The sequence below is a fragment of the Mobula birostris genome, chromosome 1, assembly GCF_030028105.1.
Source record: "Mobula birostris isolate sMobBir1 chromosome 1, sMobBir1.hap1, whole genome shotgun sequence".
In the NCBI taxonomy this organism is placed as follows: domain Eukaryota; kingdom Metazoa; phylum Chordata; class Chondrichthyes; order Myliobatiformes; family Myliobatidae; genus Mobula; species Mobula birostris.
The window spans coordinates 236,366,374-236,386,403 of record NC_092370.1 but is presented as its reverse complement, the minus strand read 5'-3'; the positions used below and the strand labels follow the sequence as shown (position 1 = coordinate 236,386,403).

The window sequence follows — 20,030 nt, the reverse complement described above, 5'->3', positions numbered from 1 at the left end:
AGGAGGGTTTACTACTGCACATAAGATTGGCGACGAGGAAGTTTTAAAATGAATCCAAGAAGAATATCTACCCATTGAAGCGTAACAAGTAGTTTGAGTTTAGAACAGTGCAGCACATTTTTTTTTTCTTCATAAGGGGAGAAAGTTGTTTCAATATGTGGGAAGTTCAAGAGTGTTGGCTGTCAAAAGTGTGTGAAGTTTCCATTACTAGAGAGAAGGTTCTAGGGAAACTGAAAGGTCTAAAGGTAGGTAAGTCACATGGACTAGATGGAAATGCCAGAGGAGACACAATGAGCTTGATGGCTTAATTCTGCTTCTGTGTCTGATGGTCAATAGGAAGATCATTCCCTCATTTGTTGGGCAAATTTCTGATTTATCTTATAAATTTTGAGCATATTCAGTAATTCTTCCAAATAAACTCAGTGGTATTACAATGCTGGTCTGACAAAAGGAACCGTATTCGTCCCATTTCCTGAAACTGTGCTGTTTAAAGAGCCAACACACAAACTGCATTTTTTTTTGTCCTCGCTGAGATCTGCAGATCCCTACAATCACAAGCACAACCTGACATATAGCTTTCCTATTTTCCCCACAGAAGTAAGGATAATTGGTCCTCCCAGCTCCCTTGCCCTAGCATCATTCAAACTGCTGCTTCCTACAGCTTTATTGAATGCAAAAAAGTTCCATACTTTTGGAGAAGAGGCCCTGTAGTTCGCTGCCTTTTCTTACTTTTCTTACTAGATTACTCATATATTCTATTTTCCGTAATAAGTTTCTGGGTCTTTATTGTTGAAATTGGAAGTTTTCTCAATTTTCAGATGTTATTGCCCTTTTTCAAACTATAGTAAGCTTTTTCCTTTGTTTTAATACTGTCTTTAACTGCTGTAAGGCATGAAAATGCCCGACGCTGGCCTCCCAGGTCTGAGTCGATGTCATCATCATCATCATTAACTGCTGTTGGCTTTTGCTGGACTGCACTTCTGGTTGGGTTTTGTGGGCCTTAAAATAATTATGTTTACAGTATACGTTGTAGTTCTTTGAATGATAGTCATCACTCATTTGCTGTCATACAATTTAATGGAGTTTCCCAATTTACTTTGCCAATTTAGGTGTCATACATTCACAGTTTGTCTTGTTTAAATTTATGGCCCTGTTTTGAATTGAATCACTTAAAGGAATCTTTATAAAACTTTATCCTAGTGATCACTTCCCTAAAGAGCCCTTAACTATCAAATTATTAATCACCCTTTTCTCATTGGATATTAGATCTAAACTGGTCTTTAACTGTCCCTTATACATTACTTGAATTAGTCCTTTATATAATTTGGCTTTCTCAGGACTTGGTCCTGCTGAAGGGTCTCAGCCCGAAACCCTGGCCTGGCCTGCTGCGTTCACCAGCAACTTTGATGTGTGTTGCTTGAATTTCCAGCATCTGCAGATTTCCTCGTGTTTGCAGTGAAGCATTCCCACAGCATGATGAAGCCACCAGCATGTTTCACAGTAGGCATGGTGTGTTTTTGAGGATGTGCATAGCATTTAGTCTGATTGCCAAAAAGCTCAATTTTGGTTTCATCAAACTACAGACCCTTCTTCCAGCTGACTTCAGTCTCCTACATGCCTTCTGGAAAACTCTTGTCTAGATTTCATGTGAGTTTTTTTCAACAGTGGTTTTCTCTTTGCCACTCTCTCATAAAGCTGTGGCTGGGGAATCATCCGGGCAACAATTGTTGTATGCATAATCTCTCCCATCTCAGCCACTGAAGCTCGTAACTCCTCCAGCATTGTCATAAGTCTCTTGGTGGCCTCCCTCACTAGTCCCCTTCTTGTACAGTCACTCAGTTTTTGAGGATGGCCTTCTCTAGGGAGATTTACAGCTATGCAATTAGCTTTCCATTTTTTGATGATTGACTTAACTGTACCTCAAGGGATATTCAGTGACTTGAAAATTTTCTTGTATCCATCTGACGTGTTTTTCAGTAACCTTTTTGTCGAGTTGCTTGGAGTGTTCTTTTGTCTTCATGATGTAGTTTTTGCCAGGATACTGACTCACCAGCAGGTGGACCTTCCAGATACGGTGTATTTTTAATACAATCAATTGAAACACCTTGACTGCTCACAGGTGATCTCTGTTAACTAATTATATGACTTCTAAAACCAATTGACTGCACCAGTGATGGTTTGGTGTGTCATATTAAAGGGCATGAATACTTATGCAATCAATTATTTGTGCTTTATATTTGTAATTAATTTAGATCATTTTGTGGAGATCTATGTTCACTTTGACATGAAAGTGTCTTTCTCTGTTGACCAGTGTCAAAGCAAGCCAAATTAAATCCACTGTGATTCAATGTTATAAAACAATAAAACATGAAAATTTGTTGTACTGAATACTTTTTATAGGCACTATAACTTGTATGTTTTAGGAAAGTTTATCAAGGTTATGATTCTGGTCCAGAGCTTTGATAGATAATAGCATTGATTATTCGTAAAATACTTACCAATTTTCATTCCTACCTATATGTTAACTTTTTGAGTTGCTCGATTTTTTGCTCTTTGACAATATTACCTCTTCCTTTTGTTCTTTAGTTCATCCCAAGATACAAAATGGCCAAATTGAGTGTCCCCTTGGTTATAAAAAAATGAATGACACAAATTGTGAAGGTAAGTTATAAAGTTTTTGTGAGCAATGAGATGACTGAAGGGAATATGAACATATTTTTCTCATTATTAAATAAGATGTAATGGTATCATGGATATTCAAATGTTTAGGAAAGTTTTCAGTTCCATGACATTTTCAGACAGTGAAAAGTGTCTGGAGGAAAGAGTGTATTTTATGCATGTGCTAAAAGTTGTTTGCAGGCTAGTTGTTGAACTTCAATCAAATGTTGAAACAAGAACTGAAAATATATCTTGTCTGAAAAATTAACTTGATGGAATGTTCAATATTTATGTATTTTCTATTGTTCAAACTGCTTACTGAGAATATAAATTGTAGACTAAATATTACCTGAGTAACACCATCCAACTGTGGACATTAAAATTTAGAAGACTCTCAAAAATTCCTTATCACCTTTGTTCCATTCAATAAATTATTCTGTTTGTGGAAACTTCTTTTTAACAAAATATATATCTCTATCTCTAAAGATGTTGCACCTGAACAAAATCATTCAAAAATCTTTGCAGTCAGGTTTGCTAGCGTTATCAGGTTTAAATTTGTGGAAAGTAGGTTGGACCACAGAATGACAATGCAACAGGTAGGGAGGCTGACTTGTGATGGCAGAAGAAAAGTTGATGGGGCATGATTTATATTCACTTGGAAAGACAACCAGAAAATCTGTGAAGATCTAGATGGTGAGAAGGTTAACTTCTGAGACAGTGGGACACAGATAATCTGGATAGCTGGGCAGAGTAGTAGCAGATGAAATTTAATCCAGTCAAGTGTGAAGAAGTGCACTTTGAGAAGTCTGGTAAAACACATGGCAAAATTGGCAGGGACCTTAGAGACATTGCTGTACAGAGGCATCTAGTGGTCCATGCCCATAGCTCACTGGGAGCCCTAGTAGATAGTGTAGTGAATAATGCTTCCACTCATAGACTGAGGTAGAAAAATTGGGACAACATATTGCTTCGGTAGAATACAATGGTTAGTGGTGCTTGGGGTATTATGTATAGTTCTGGTCACACTCTGCAGGATATAAGAGCAATGGAGAGTGCAAAAATTATTCACCAGAATATCGCCTAGAATGGAGGGCTGTAGTTAAAGAAGCTTAGATAGACTAGGTTCACTGGAATGTAGGAGGCTGAGGGATGCCCTTTTGGATGGTATATAAAATCATGAAGGGCATATAAGGATAGATAACATTCCTTTCCTATGATCTTATGAAAATTTCTCACAGATGACTTTAAAAGTCCTTGCAAGAGATTATTAGAGTCATAGAATCATAGAGCACTACAGCACAGAAAAGGCCCTTTGACTTTTCTAGATCCTACCAAACTATTAATCTGCCTAATCCCATCGACATGCACCTGGTCCCATTACCCTCCATACCCATCCCATTTATGTACCTTTCCAAATTTCACTTATGTGTTGAAATCAAACCCAAATCCACCACTTTCACTGGCAGATCGTTCCACACGCTCAACACCTTCTGAGTGAAGATGCTCCCCTTAAACAGTTTCTCTTTCACCCTTAACCCATGAACAGTAATTCTGGTCTCACCTAATATCAGTGAGAAATCTTGTTTGCATTTACCCTATTTATTCCCCTCATAATTTTATATACCTCTATTAAATCTCTCCTCGTTCTTCTAAATTCTAGGGAATAAAATCCTAACCAATTAAACCTTTCCCTATAACTCAGGATATCTAGTCCTGGCAACATCCTTTAAATTTTCTGCACTCTTTCAATCTTATTGACTTCTTTCCTGCAGGTAAAGTGAGCCATTTCTCTCCAGCTCAGCCATTTTTCACTTAGATGTTGCTTGCAGCTTTTCTCAGGTAAATCCACTTGTTATGCTTACTTATTGTATTGAATCATTCATGGTAGAAAGGAAAAATGCAGAGCATCAAGCTGAGATTTTTAAAAAATCATATTTACAAAGCAAGTGAGATGAAGATTGAGGTAGGTAGTCAGGAGTCAACATGTACTAAGATGTGACACCAAACTTACTTGGAACTGAACAACTTGACAGAATTTTGGAAGACAAGGGGAGTCAATGAGGCCAGCATCGTAATACAGCAGTTAGTGCTGCTGTCCCATAGGTTCATTGCTCTGGCTTCAATTTTGATTTTGAGTGCTGTCATTATGCAGTCTGGATGTTTTTTCTATAACTGTGTGGGTTTCCCACGGGTCTTCAAGTTTCCTCTCAGATCCAAAAAACCTTCATAAATGTAATAGAAATTCATTACTGTAAATTATCTCTAGTGAAAATGAGTTACAGAAAAAATGAATCAGGAATGGAATTGATTGGATCCTTTGTCAGGAGCTGACATAGATTTGGCAGGCTGGGTGGCATAATTTTAAGTCATAGTAAAAATGTGAAAAGTCAATAGTTTTATATGTTGGAAATTGAAAAGGATGAGTTCTTCATGATTTATAGTTGGAATGCACCTTTTAATATCATACAGGCATATAATCAGCAAAGCTGTGATAGTGGAATTATGTATGGAAAAACTGAATGTCATAAGATTATACTAATATTGTTCTCTTGAAAGTCAACACAGTACAGGATCTGGATGAGAAAAGGAAGAATGTAAGAATGTGGATAGTAAAACTTCTTCAAGTATGTAAAAAAAAAGAGATGAGAGTGGATATAGGACCGCTAGAAAATGAGACAGGAGAAATAATAACAGGGGGACAAGGAGATGGCAGACGAACTAAATTATTATTTTGCATCAGCCTTCACTGTGGAAGACATGTATGCAATTGATGGCTTTGTGGCAAAGTTTGTAGATGATGCAGAGATAGGTGGAGGGGTAGGTAGTGCTGAGGAAGCAATGCAATTGCAGCAGGACTAAGACAAATTGGAAGAATGGGCAGAAAAAGGTGGTAGATGGAATACAGTGTAGGGAAATTTATGATAATGATTTTGGTAAAAGGAACAATAGTGCGGACTATTATCTAAATGGAGAGAAGGTTCAGACATTAGAGGTGCAGGGAGACTTGGGAGTCTGCGTTTAAGACTCCCAGAAGGTTAATTTACAGGTTGAGTCTGTAGTAATGAAGGCAAATGCAATATTGGCACATTTAGTTCAGGGGGAATAGAATATAAAAACAAGAAGATAATGCTGAGCCTTTATAAGTCACCACTCAGGCTGCACTTGGAGTACTGTCAACAGTTTTGGGCACCATATCTTAGAAAGGATGTGTTGCCATTGGAGAGAGTCCAAAGGAAGTTCATGAGGATGATTCCGGGAATGAAGAGGTTGATGTATGAAGTATATTTGGCAGCTTTGTGCTTGTACTCTCTGGAATTTAGAAGAATGTGTGGGGATCTTATTGAAACCTACCAAATATTGAAGGGACTAGTTAAGGTGAATGTGGAGAGGATGTTTCCTATGGTAAGGGTATCCAGAACTAGAGGGCACAGCCTCAAGATTGAGGGCGACCCTCTAGAACAGAGGTAAGGAGGATTTTTTAGTCAGAGAGTAGTAAATCTGTGGAGTGCTCTGCCACAGACTACTGTAGAGGCCAAGTCCATGGGTATATTTAAGGTGGAAGTTGATAGTTTCCTGATCGGTCATGGCATCAAAGGATATGGTGAGAAGGCAGGTGTATGGAGTTGAGTGGGATCTGGGATCACCCATGATGGAATGGCAAAGCAGGCTGAATGGCCTAATTCTTCTCCATGTCTAATGTTCTAGCAGTGTGCCAGATGTTGAAGGGTGTGAGGGAAGAGAAGTGAATACAGTTACAAGGGAGAAGGTGCTTAAAAACCTGAAAGACCTAAGCGTACATAAGTCACCCAGTCCAGATGAACTGCACCCTAGGGTTCTGAAAGAGGTAGTGGAAGAGATTATGGAGGCATTAGTAATGATCTGTCAAGAATCATTGAACACTGGCATTGTGACTCTGACGTTGGGAAGATGTTGGAGTCAATTGTTAAAGATGAGGTTATAGAGTACATAGTGACACAGGACAAGATAGGACAAAGTCAGCATGGTTTCCTTAAGGGAAAATTTTGCCTGACGAATCTGTTGGAATTCTTTGAGGAGATTACAGTGGATGTTGTATATTTGGACTTTCAGAAGGCCTTTCAGAGGTGCCACACGTCAGGCTGCTTACTATTTAAGAGCCCATGGTATTACAGGAAAGTTACTGACATGGTTAGAGCATTGGCTGATTGGTTGAAGGCAGTGAGTAGGAATAAAAGAATCTTTTTCTGGTTGGCTGCCAGTGACTAGTGGTGTTCCACAGGGGTTGGTGTTGGGACCACTTCTGTGCTGCTGCATATCAATGATTTAGATGATGGAATAGATAGTTTTGTTGCCAAGTTTGCAGATTGGTGGAGGGGCAGGTAGTTTTGAGGAAACAGATAGGCTGTAGAAGGACTTAGACAGGTTAGTAGAATGGGCAAGAGAGTGGCAAATAAAATATAATGTTGGAAAATGCATGGTCATGCACTTTGTTAGTAGAAATAATTATGCAAACTGTCTTCTAAACGGGAAGAAAATCCAAAAATCTGAGATGCAAAGGGACTTGGGAGTCCTTGTGCAGAGCAGCCTAACGGTTAACTTGCAGATTGAGTCAGTGCTGATGAAGGCAAATGCATGTTAGCATTAGTTTCAAGCGGTCTAGAATACAAGAGCAGGGATTTGATGCTGAGGCTTTGTAAGGCACTGGTGAGGCCTCACCTTGAGTATTGTGAACAGCTTTGGCCTCCTCATCTTAGAAAAGATATGCTGGCATTGGAGAAGGTTCGGAGGAGGTTAACAAGGATGATTCCGGGAATGAAAGGGTTATCATATGAGGAATATTTGATGACCCTGGGTCTGTACTCACCGGAATTTAGAAGGATGGGGGAGGATCTCGTTGAAACGTTTCGAATGTTGAATGGTATAGGCAGGATGTTTCCCATGTTGGGAGAGTCTAGGACAAGAGGGCACATCTTCAGGATAGAGGGGTTCCATTTAAAACAGATGCAGAGAAATTTCTTTAGCCAAAGGGTGGTGAATTTGTGAAATTTGTTACCACAGGCAGTTGTGGAGGCCAGGTCTTTGGATGTATTTAAGGCAGAGATTGATTGGACACAGCAGCAAAAGTTACAGGAAGAAGGCTGGGGTGTGGGGCTGAGGAGGGGAAGAAAGGATCAACCATGATGGAATAGCAGAGGAGACACAATGGGCTGATTGGCCTAATTCTGCTCCTATGTCTTATGGTCTTAATTAGCTACAAGGGTGTAATTAGGCTGTGCAGGTCTGTTACTATGCTGGTCTCTAAATACTGTAAAGAAGTAATCAGCACAGCTTAGTACATGGACCAGTTTCATGTATGAGTACTTCTAAACAATCTAGCATTTGCGAGTGTGGGAATTTTTACATATTCGTATGCTTGATCCCATTTTTTGAATTTAAATTTTGCAGATGCTATTTGCCAACTTATCTTTAACTTCGCAAGCACGAGGAATTCTGCAGATGCTGGAAATTCAAACAACACTTATCAAAGTTGCTGGTGAATGCAGCAGGCCAGGCAGCATCTCTAGGAAGAGGTACAGTCGACGTTTCGGGCCGACACCCTTCGTCAGGACTAACTGAAAGAAGAGTTAGTAAGAGATTTGAAAGTGGGAGGGGGAGGGGGAGATCTGAAATGATAGGAGAAGACAGGAGGGGGAGGGATGGAACCAAGAGCTGGAAAGTTGATTAGCAAAGGGGATAGGAGAGGATCATGGGGCAGGAGGCCTAGGGAGAAAGAAAAGGGGGGGGAGCCCAGAGGATGGGCAAGGGTGTCCCTCTCACTATACCCCTTGACCATCCTCTGGGCTTTTTCCCCCCTCCCCTTTTTTTCCTCCCTAGGCCTCCTGTCCCATGTTCCTCTCATATCCCTTTTGCCAATCACCTGTCCAGCTCTTGGCTCCATCCCTCCCCCTCCTGTCTTCTCCTATCATTTTGGATCTCCCCCTTCCCCTCCCACTTTCAAATCTCTTACTAGCTCTTCTTTCAGTTAGTCCTGACGAAGGGTCTCGGCCCGAAACGTCGACTGTACCGCTTCCTAGAGATGCTGCCTGGCCTGCTCTGTTCACCAGCAACTTTGATTTGATATTAACTTGTTCCTTTCACATTGTCAGTGGTAAATCATCTATTTGCTGGTGGCAGTTGCACTGTTGATTAACTAACTTCCTTAAGCAACTGTAGTAGCTGCCCTAGGTTTTTTAGGGGAATTTTAGCTATTATAAATTAGACAGACTCACGAAAGCATGCCAGTAAGCTGAATTCCACACTACTGTATTTATGCACTTTGAAACTAGTAATTTTCAGCAAGTTAATTTATTTATTTACTACAGCAAATACAGAAAATGCTGAAAATTCTTAACAGCTCAGGGAAGAGACACAGTAAATATTTAAGGTGAAGAATCCTTTTTTACTTATCTATTATGTCATGCAATAAATTCAAAACTCTTCATGAATCATGGACAATAACAGGTGCAGGAAATGCTTTCTGCTGAGACAATGCTGGTTGAGGTTAAGAGGTTGAGTAAAAATTGTCATCACTGTATTCAGTTTGAAGGCAGGGTTTCCCTGAATTGCAAATTTCAGCAGGTATTTATTCTGCTGTACAGGAAAATGCAGCTAAGAGTGATTGAGTGATTACCAGGCAATAAACAGCAAGTATATTGTTCAGAAGACCCCTTTGGGATACTATACTCTTGAATCATTATTGCTCTTGAATAATGATATGGGTGAGAGGATACTACAATCAAACCCAAAATCATAGCATACTGATACCAGTAAAACAAGCAGATAAAGGAATGAAATACTGTGTGACAGAAGATGAGAAGGGATTTCTTTAGCTAGAGTATGGTGAACCTGTGGAATTTGTTGCCACAGGTAGCTGTGGAGGTCAGGTCATTGAGTATATTTAAGGCAGAGGTTGATAAGTTCTTGATTAGTCAGGGCATAGAAGGTTATGGGGAGAAGGCAGGACTATGGGGTGAGAGGGAAAATGGATCAGTCATGATGAAATGGCGGAGCAGACTTGATGGGCCAAATAGTCCAATTCTGCTCCTATCTCTTATAGTCTTATGGTTTTGAGCAATGAAGAACGAGATGAACTAAGACTTCAAAGGTGCAGGAATTTCTTTTTAACCCCAATTGCCATATATGAGGACAGGTGTACCTGGATAGATAGTTAGCAGGAAAAGTATTAGATTCTTTGGACATTTTGATCATTTCTGGGGAAAGTGCCCTCCTACTGATCATCCAGCTTGCACCTCAATAGAAACTTTTGAAAAGGTTTGTTAAAGCTATTGAGGTGGGTTTTAATTAGGCTGGTGGTGGATGGAAAGCAGAGCATAGATTGAGAATTCATCAGGGAATTTGGATGGAAGACCAAACATTAGAAAAGAGACAAAAGAAAGGAAACTGGCTTTGCTCAAACTGTATACCAAAATAGGGTGCTTCTCTACTGGCTGCATTAGCAGATGCAAATATTCAGAAGTCACCCTCTACATTATTTTACTTCCTTCATTGATAATGCCAGACAAGGTGGTGTGGAAAGAGAAGTTGAAATAGTTTGTAAATAGGAGCTCACTTTGGCCGTTGTGAATGAGTGCAGGTGCTGACAAAGTGTTTGTCTAGTCTACACTTGGTCTCACCAATGTAGAGAAGGCTACATCACGAACACTAAATTCAATAGACAAGCTGGGAGGAGGTGTACAACGTGTGAATTTCTGTCTCAGCTGGAAGGGTTGGTTAGGTTCATGGATGGTAGTACAGAAGGAGGTGTAAGAACCGATGTTAGTTTTAACATTATTAGTAGTAAGCTTTCCACTGAATGTTTTTAATAAGTGAGTCACAGAAGATTAATTAAATTAATATACAAGGGTTAGGGTCATAATGAAATATACAAATGTTTTGCTAACTGATATGTGGTCAGTAGGATCAGCCAAGCAAGACCACAAAATATTAGAAAAAAACACAACATTGTTTCTTTGATTCTAGAAAATGTAATTAAGATGTATGAATGGAACATATCAAAAGCAAGTTGTGTTTAGCTTTAACATGAAGTACTTAATAATACAGAATTAATTTTACATAATTTAGCATTCATGTAAAATGGTAAACCAGGGGCATTGGAATCCACTCCTTTTTTGCTATTTGGTTATATAATAGCTTATCTATATCTTTTCTACTTCTCTACCACTCTACCTTGGTTCAAACCTCTTACTTGATCCCAAATCTGAAATGACTTTTGGAAGAAAAGCTTCATTCTCCTAGCTTCTGTATGAAGAAAAGTTTAATGACATCATACCAAAATAACTCAGCTGTATTTCAAAACAACCACATCCAAGACAACAGTTTTTCTCTATTCATCATATGAAGTCCTTAATCATTTTAAATGCCTCACTTAAATATTTGAAATAATGGATGTCTTGTCTGTGCAACTTGCCTTCATAGCTTAACCTCTATGGTGAATGTAATGTCCCTCACATTCTGGATCTCTTATCAGGTAGTTGTTTAAGAACAAAAACAAGTTGTATGCACAAGGTCGATGTCCATATAAATTTCTCACTCTTGCATGGAAATAAAAAGGCCCATATTCCCTTACTGCAAGATAAAGATAATAACCTTTATTAAATTTGATTTTAACTGTAAACTATACAGGACTGTGCGAAGAATCTCCCAGCATACTGTAGATATACAAATTCCAGAATACCATTTAATAAAACACAGTTTTACTTAAGGAACCTATTTCTTTTGTTCCTTTATGTTTGAGTTCCAGATAGAAGTATCCTCCTCCTGCAATTACCTGAAACCATTTATTTGTGTGTTCAGACCCCTATCATGCTCCTGGCAAGTTTCTGGTATATGGTTACCTCTAACTGGCAGAGTCAACTGAAAGAGTGAAAAAGATTATAGCACTTGAGGTATGTTCACAGCTACTTAAGCATAAATTTGCACAATCTTTGATGTTGATACAAAAGTCAATTCATCCAAAGTTAGGAATATCTCTGGTTGAGATGGCAAGATTTCATTAGTTGTGCCAAGTTGAATGTGTTCATTACAGTGCACTTATTATTCCAAGCACAGGCATCAATGATCACATTAATGACCTACAGCTGTAATAATCATGAATCAATTGAAGCTCCTGTGGATATTCATCATATCCTAATACTGGAATGTTTCATATTGCTCAAACTTCAGTTTAAATTCAAGTAATTCAATTGATTGGGCTGTGATACATAATACATAAGCATCCAATTGAAGCCACATTCTTAATTCTTCAACAGCATAGTTCCATTAGTAATCTTGATGCTTCATTGGCCATGTCGTAGTCAGTGATAATAAAATTGTTACTATCTTTTATGGGTCAGTGGTGTTGGGGATAATGCCATGATGGAGAAGTGACCATCTAACAGAGTACTCAGAATCAGGATAAGTGAATCACTTTTGAATTTGTGATCAGTAATTAATGATCTTTGTGTGGCTTCAATTATTTGTAATCTGTATTAAGTTGGATGCAGGGACCAAGTGTACTGTAGCCAAATTTGCTGACGATATTAAGATGTATTAACAAGTTGTGAAGAGGAGATAAGGAACTGCAATGAAATATAGATAAATTAAGTGAGTGGTGAGATGTCAGATAGAGTTCAATACTTACAACTTTCAGCAATCCACTTTGGAAGGAAGAATAAAATAGCAAACTATCATTTAGAAAGTGAGACTTCAAATGGCTGCAGTGCAAAGGAATATGATATTCCAGTGCATGAATCACAAAATATTAGCATTCAGATAGAGTAAGTAATTAGAAAGCCTGATGGAATATTGGCCTTTATTGCAAAAGGTATAGTGTATAAAAGTACATCGAATAAAGAGCAGTACTGCAGAGGAACAGGCCCTGATGTGCCGTACATAGAGTCGTACAGGATAGAAACAGGCCCTTTGGCCTATCTAGTCCATGCCGTAACTATTTAAACTACCTACTCCCATCGACCTGCACCGAGAAATAGTCTTCCAGATTCCTACTATCCATATACCTATCCAGACTTCTCTTAAACATTGAAATTGGGCTCATATGCACCACTTGTGCTGGCAGCTCATTCCACACTCTCACTCTGAAGAAGTTTCCCCTCATGTTTCCCCACTTAAACTTCTCACCTTTCACCCTTAACCCATGACCTCTGGCTGTAGTCCCACTTAACCTCAATGGAAAAAGCCTGCTTGCATTTACCCTATCTATAGCCCTTGCAGTTTTGTATAACTCTATCAAGTCTCCTCTCAGTCCTCGGCATTCTAAAGAATACAGTCCTAGCTTATTCAATCTTTCCTTATAAACTCAAGTCCTCCAGACCTGGCAACATCCTTGTAAATTTTCTCGACACTCTTTCAACTTTATTTACATCTTTCTCTAGGTAGGTGACTAAAACTGCATGGAGTACTCCAAATTGGGCCTTACCAATGTCTTATTCAACTTCAACATAACATCCCACCTTCTGTACGGAATACATTGATTTATGAAGGCCAATGTTCCAAAAGCTTTCTTTACAAACCTATCTACCTGTGACACCACTTTCAACAAATTATAGACCTGTATTCCCAGATTTCTTTGTTCTACCACACTCCTCAGTACCCTACTGTTTACTGTGTAAGACCTACCCTGGTTGGTCCTACCAAAGTGCAAAACCTCACACTTGTCTGCATTAAATTCCTTCTACAATTTTTCAGCCAATTTTTCAAGCTGATGTAAATCCCTCTTCAAGCCTTCCTCGCTATCCACTAAACCCCCAATCTTGGTGTCATCCACAAATTTGCTGATCCAGTTAACCACATTATCATCCAGAATATTGATATAGGTGGCAAACAACAAAGGACCCAGGAACCAGCACCGATCCCTGTGGCACACAACTAGTCACAGGCCTTCAGTCAATGAGGCAAGCCTCACCAATTTATAATTTCTAGGTTTCTGTTTAGAGCCTTTTTAAAACAGTGGAAGAACATTGGCTATCCCCAATCCTCTGGTATGTTTCCTGTCACTAAAGATTACTGCAATTGCCTCCTTCAGGGTTTGAGGGAACACCTTGTCAGGACCTGGGGATTTATCCACCCTGATTTGCAAACACCTCCTCCTCTGTAATCTGTACAGGATCCATGAAGTTTATGCCACTTTACCTCACTTTTATAGACTCTGTATTCATCTCCCGAGTAAATACAAACGCAAAGAATGCATTTAAGGTTTCTCCCATCTGATTTGACTCCACACATGGATTACCTTTGGCCTTCCAGAGGACCAATTTTGTCCCTTGCAATCCTTTTGTTCTTAACGTATCTGTAGAATTCTTTCAGATTCTTCTTCACCCTGTCTACTAGAGCAACTTTCTGCCTTCTTTTAGCCTTCCTGATTTCTTTCTTAAGTGTCCTTTTGCATTTCTTGTACTCTATATACATCTCATTGTTCCTCCTTGCCTATACCTGCTATGCACCTCCTTTTATTTTTCTCTTAACCAGGGTCTCAATATCACTCGAAAACCAAGGTTCCCTACACTTGTTATCTTTATTGTTTATTCTGATAGGCATATATGTGTTTTGTACTCTCAAAATTTGGTTTTTGAAGACCTCCCACTTTTCAAGTACATCTTTGCCAGAAAACAGCTGTCCTATTTTACACAGATCATTTCTGATATCATCAAAATTGACCTTTCTTCAATTTAGAATCTCAACCTTTGGACCATACTTATCTTTTTTTCCACATGTACTTTGAAGCTAATGACATTGTGGTCACAGGATGCAAAGCCTTCCACTACACAAGCTACTGTCACCTGGTCTGTCTCATTCCTTAATCACAGATCCAGTATCACATGTTCTCTCATTGGAAATTCTATGTAATGATGAAGGAAACTTTCCCGAACACATTTGACAGACTCTATCCCATCTAGTCCTTCAACAGTATGGGATTCCCAGTCAATATGTGGAAAGTTAAAACCACCTACTATAACAACCTTGTGTTTCTTGCAACAGTCCATGATGCCAGTTTTAACGAATCTCATTTGCTTGCACATAATCTGTATCTCCTTCATTCCCTGCCTGTTCATGTGCCTGTCTAAATGGCTCATATGCATTGCTATTTCAAATACTGCCACCACTTCCCTGGCAGCCTGTGCCAGGTACCTAATATTTTCTGTGTGTAGAAGAAAAAAACTTGCCTCATATATCTTGTTTAAACTTCCCTCCCCCACCTAATGTTTAAAGCTATGCTCTCTAGTATTTGATATTTCCTCTCTATCTACATTATGTCTCTCATAATTTTCCATATATACTTATATTGGGTCAACCCTTAGCCTCTGATGCTGCAGAGAAAATAATTCAGGTTTGGCTAACCTTTCCAGAGCTAATATTCTATATCCAGGCAATATCTTGGTGAACCTCTTCTGTACCCTCTCCAAAGTCTTTACATCTTTCCTATAATGACCAGAACTGTACATAATACAACACATCTGGTTTAACTATTTTTCTTTACATCTTTAAGTTTACAGACTGTTGGTGAGATCACATATAGCAAACAATTTGGTCTCCATCTATAAGGAGATCTGCAATGAAAGATTTGGCATACAGAGAGGTTGAGCACATTGGATCTCTTCTCATTGAAGTACAAGAGATTGAGAGGTGAACTTTTTGAGGGGGCTTTGCAATTTGATACAGACAAGATGTTCCCTCAATGGTTTTATGGAAAACAGATGGCATTAATTTCATGTGTCACTTTATGGATGTACAATCAATCTGTGTGTATAAGCTATCATGTATTTTTATTTATTGTATTATTTTTACTATTTTTGTGTTTTCAACTTTTTGTGGGTTTTTTTTTGAGCGCAACTGATCTGGAGTAACAATTATTTTGTTCTTTACATTTATGTACAGGAAGTGACATTAAACAATCTTGAATTTTGAAAAAGTTGCTAATTTAAGATGGCGCAGAAATTTCTTGTATTACAAGACCATGAATCTTTGGATTTCTCCACTCCAGAGAACTGTGGGTGCAAAAAACTTGCAGCGTTGGAGCCTTAATTGGATTAGTCATGTTCTTAATAAATGGCAGAGGAGGTTTCAGGGAAAACTGGCCTACTGTGGTTCTTGCTTCATAGAACTCATTAATTGAATTGGTTCATGGAGAATTTTACAAATTTGTACATATCTATTTTTATAGAAATTTGGGCATATCTTTACTTCAGCAAAACTAGTGGAGGTCAAAGAGGATTCATGATCGGGAACAATGTTGCTCTATACAATTTGTTCTGTTCTCCATTGGTCTGCTATCTTAGATAATTTTCTACTTTTATGATTCTAAGTTATAGTCAACTGAGAAATATGAGGTAGTTCTCTTTTACTTTCTGAATTTCTGAGTCAGTACTGGTGGTTCATCCATCTCATATGAGAGACCCAGGTTCATTATCAGTACTTTATGCACTGTGGTGTCAGTGTTGTATTGCCTGTGGCTGCTTGTGTGTGGCACAGTAGCACAGCTAGTAAAACTGGTGTATTATGGCTTCAGTAATCTGATTCAGCCTTATCCTTTATAGTTGTCTGTGCATTCTTCCTGTGGCCAAATAACCTGGTGGGTTTCACCTGGGTACTCTGGTTTACCCCACATCCCAAAGCTATATGGGTTGATATTTGGCCACAGTAAACTGGCCTTAGTTTGCAGGTGAGTGCTAGAATCTGGGCAAGTTGATGAGAGTTTGTTGTAGGGCTGGTGTAATTGGGTCTTCACTGGCTGGCACAAGCTTGATTAGTCAAAAAGCCTGTTTCTGTACTATATAACTCCATTACTCAGAAGATCCAGGCCATACAGTTATGATCATAGCATAGCTTTTTGATTATTGAAACACATGATGAAATTATGTTAACATCTGCAAAAAAGCGTTTTCAGAATAATATTTAGTGGGATCATTCTTAGGGCTCTTTTTTGTATGCAGATCAAAATTCAGATGATCTGTGTTCACAGAGTATAATGCCTACCATTTTGTGGAGAGGCATATGGGATTCTTTAATGTAGATTGCATTGGTCTATCAATTCTCTGAATGCTTTCAATTTCTCTCAGTCCTATATCAATTTGCTGTAAAATTATGACTACAAACTCTACCTTGTATTATTCTGTATTGTGCATGTACTCTTTTGTGAATTTTAAAATGGTCTTTTTCTTGATCCCAGACATTAACGAATGCCTGATGTCAGGAATGTGTCAAAATGCTAACTGTCTGAATACCAGAGGTAGCTACAGATGTACCTGTAATCCAGGATATATGTTGGATACTTCCAGGAGCCATTGCATCTGTAAGTAATAATCTGATTATTTTCTGCTGCTTAAAATCTGTTACATATCAGGATACAATTAAAGACAACATTTGTTAGGTTCTTCATATTCAGTTATGATATCTTTTATGTTAAATAGACAACTATGAGAAAACCAGAATATCAGCGAGTCAGAATGTAGGTGAGAACATGCTTGCTGGCATTGCACCTGTTTTAGGAAGCGTTTTTAGATTTCAGTTGGGAGTCTGAGCTCCGATGTACATTAAAATATCACCACTAGTTCTTCAAAGGCAATAACAGATGGGCAAATAATCCCTTACTAATGATGTTCATATTCTGAAAAAAATTATGAACAAGCTAAAAGCTTTTAAAGTCTGGCATGTTGAAACTCTAAGCATCCAAACTGTTAATCAAGTTTTTAGCCATTTTCTTTTTAGTGTGGGTGCTACAGAAAGTAGTGTTGCTGCTTCAAATCTCCACTGAGCTGGAACTTCTGTTGTCTATGTGGAATTTGCATAAATGGACTCAGGGTCTTGGATTATATTATATTTTTTTGTGTGACTGTACATTTACTGCTATCTTATATGTGCTATATGGGCCTTGTGCTGTGTATGAATGTTGGTACCCTGTTTTTCACCTTGGCCCTGGAGGAACACTGTTTCGTTTGACTATATTTATGGATATTCGTGTATGTGTGAATGACAATTAAACTTGAACTAGTCATTTTCCCTCTAGTTACAACTCCTCCAATATGATCACTGATAGCTGTGGGTCAAATACATGGACAATTATACGTAAAGACTCGAAAATTGCCAACATCTGGTTATATTACTATCCATTACTCTAGATCTAGTATTTAACATTAATAAAAACAATTTTGGATAATTATAAATATTCTAAGCACTGAGAACTATCATGCATATACTCTGAAGCTACTGTTAGCCTGCAAATGGAAGTTAATCAATTATTTTAGTCCTTAGATACTTGGCACATAAATGACAACAGGTTAATATCGTAGTGCTCCTCATTGAAAGTCTAAATCTAAGAAAAGATGCAAATTGATGCTCAGGATACTGGAGACCTGTTTTCCTTCCGATACCTCCATTTGTTCTTGCTCATTCAAATTCTAAAGAGAGCTTTCGACACGTTAGTCTTCATAAATCAGAACACTGAGTACAGGAACTGAGATGTTGAAGCTGTATAAGATGTTGCTGAGGCCTCATTTGGAGTATTGTGTGCAGTACTTTCAATAAACTTAGAAGAGTACAGAGAAAATGAACGAGGATATTGCCAGTGCCTAAGGACTTGAGTTATAGGAAAGGTTGAATTGGCTCGGATATATACTCCCTGGACCTCAGAGGAATGAGGGGAGATTTGATAGTGGTATACAAAATAATGAGGTGTGTAGATAAGATTAAGTTGCTTGCAGGTTTTTTTCCCATCAGGTTGGGTGAGGTAAGAACGAAAGGTCATAGGTTTAGGGTGAAAGAGAAAATATTTAAGGGGAATTTGTGGAGGAACAACTTAAGCATAGGATGGTGCAAGTATGGAATAATTTACCAGCAGAAGTGGTAGATGCAAATTCAATTGTAATATTAAAGAGAAGTTTGGATAGGTATATGGATGAAAGAGGTATAATGGGCTATAGTCTGGATGCAAATAGATGGGACTCTGCAGAAGATGACTGGGATGGACAAGATGGACTGAAGGGTCTGTTTCTATGCTGTGACTCTATGACTCTGTATTCTCCACTTATCCTACTTATTTTTCTATGGTAATCCCCTGATGTTGACACATGTCTTAACTGATGTTCATTTTGAGAGTGTTTTACTGTGCATTGTTACCTCAATAGAGTAACCAAAGGCTGCTTCTAGTTTGTGTGGTTCAAAATGAAATCTCAATTTTTTCAGATCCTTTGGTTGGGTGTAGGTGTGGTGGGAGGTCAGGTGAGAGCTAGGTTGCGGTAAGGAACATGGCCTTCAAAATTTAACACCTAAACACAAGACAAAGACCAAGAGGGTAGCTTCCACTTTCAAAAACAATGCTTGCCACTTTTGAAAATCAGAGAATGAAGGTGAAGGCATTTTCAAAAATTCAGCAACTCAGAAATATTTCTGATATTCTCCCTCGTCTAATTTAGAAGTATTATGCCTAGAAATCAGACCAGACCTATTTATATTCAGTGAAATATTGAAAATTGCAACTATAGAAGGAGTCTCCTTGTTGTCAGGCAGAATGAAAGTCATCATCAGGCTTCTCCCCAACCACCGTCTCCCTGTACCAAAGTGAAGCTTTCCAAATTGCAGTGTGGATTTTCTTTTATCAAGAGCCACAGTGGTCATGATCTTAAGCACATAAAAGCTCACAAAAATTGCAAGGACTAGCACCAGACAACATCTTCACTAAAGCCTTTGGCTCTATCATGAAAACCTATCGAGCCCCATCATCAAATTTAGCTGCCATCTCCATCTTATATTTGCTGCATAATGATATGCAAGCCATGATACTACCCAACAAGTTCAGTAAAAGAAAAATCTCCATGATGACTGGTGTCTAACAAGGCTGCATCATTGTGGCAACATTTTTTAAAATCTTTCTTTCTGCGGTGTAGCATGCCATCTCACACGCTACCCTTGGACAATAAAGGTTCATGATAAGACTCCAAAAAAACAACGTTTTAGATCTTGGGAGCCAGCTTCCAATGAAGGCAGGCATTGATAATAAAATTCATCACAGTCTTTAATATGCCCAGCACAGGCTCTTTGCAATTGAGAGAAAGAGATAAAAGCTTCAGACCTGGCTCAGAACTTATGGTGTACTCAGCAGCAGTGGTCCCTGCCCTTGTATGTGCTTCTTAGAATCTGATCTACTTATATCCAGCTGACTGAAGCACTGGAAAAATACAAGTACGTGCTATTGCTGCAACATCTTTCAAATTTGCTGGAAAGGTAAACCATTCAATGTCAGTATTCTCTCCCAGGCCAATATCTATCGTACTGAGTCTCTGTTTACTTTTAATGGACTTACATTTTTTCACTCTTGTGCCTGACAGTAAACTCAGGAAGCACAA

The 20,030-nt window shown here is 38.6% G+C and overlaps 1 protein-coding gene across 4 annotated transcripts in view; it reads left to right on the top strand.

Annotated features, from left to right (window-relative positions):
• The window catches only part of LOC140205944 (latent-transforming growth factor beta-binding protein 2-like), a 496,450-nt gene that overhangs the window by 235,483 nt on the left and 240,937 nt on the right, over positions 1-20,030 (top strand). For all 4 annotated transcript variants that reach the window (XM_072273854.1, XM_072273862.1, XM_072273844.1 and 1 more), the window contains 2 exons: positions 2,587-2,661; positions 16,859-16,981. In XM_072273854.1, the coding sequence (XP_072129955.1) occupies positions 2,587-2,661; positions 16,859-16,981 (198 nt within the window). The remainder of the gene's footprint in view (positions 1-2,586; positions 2,662-16,858; positions 16,982-20,030) is intronic.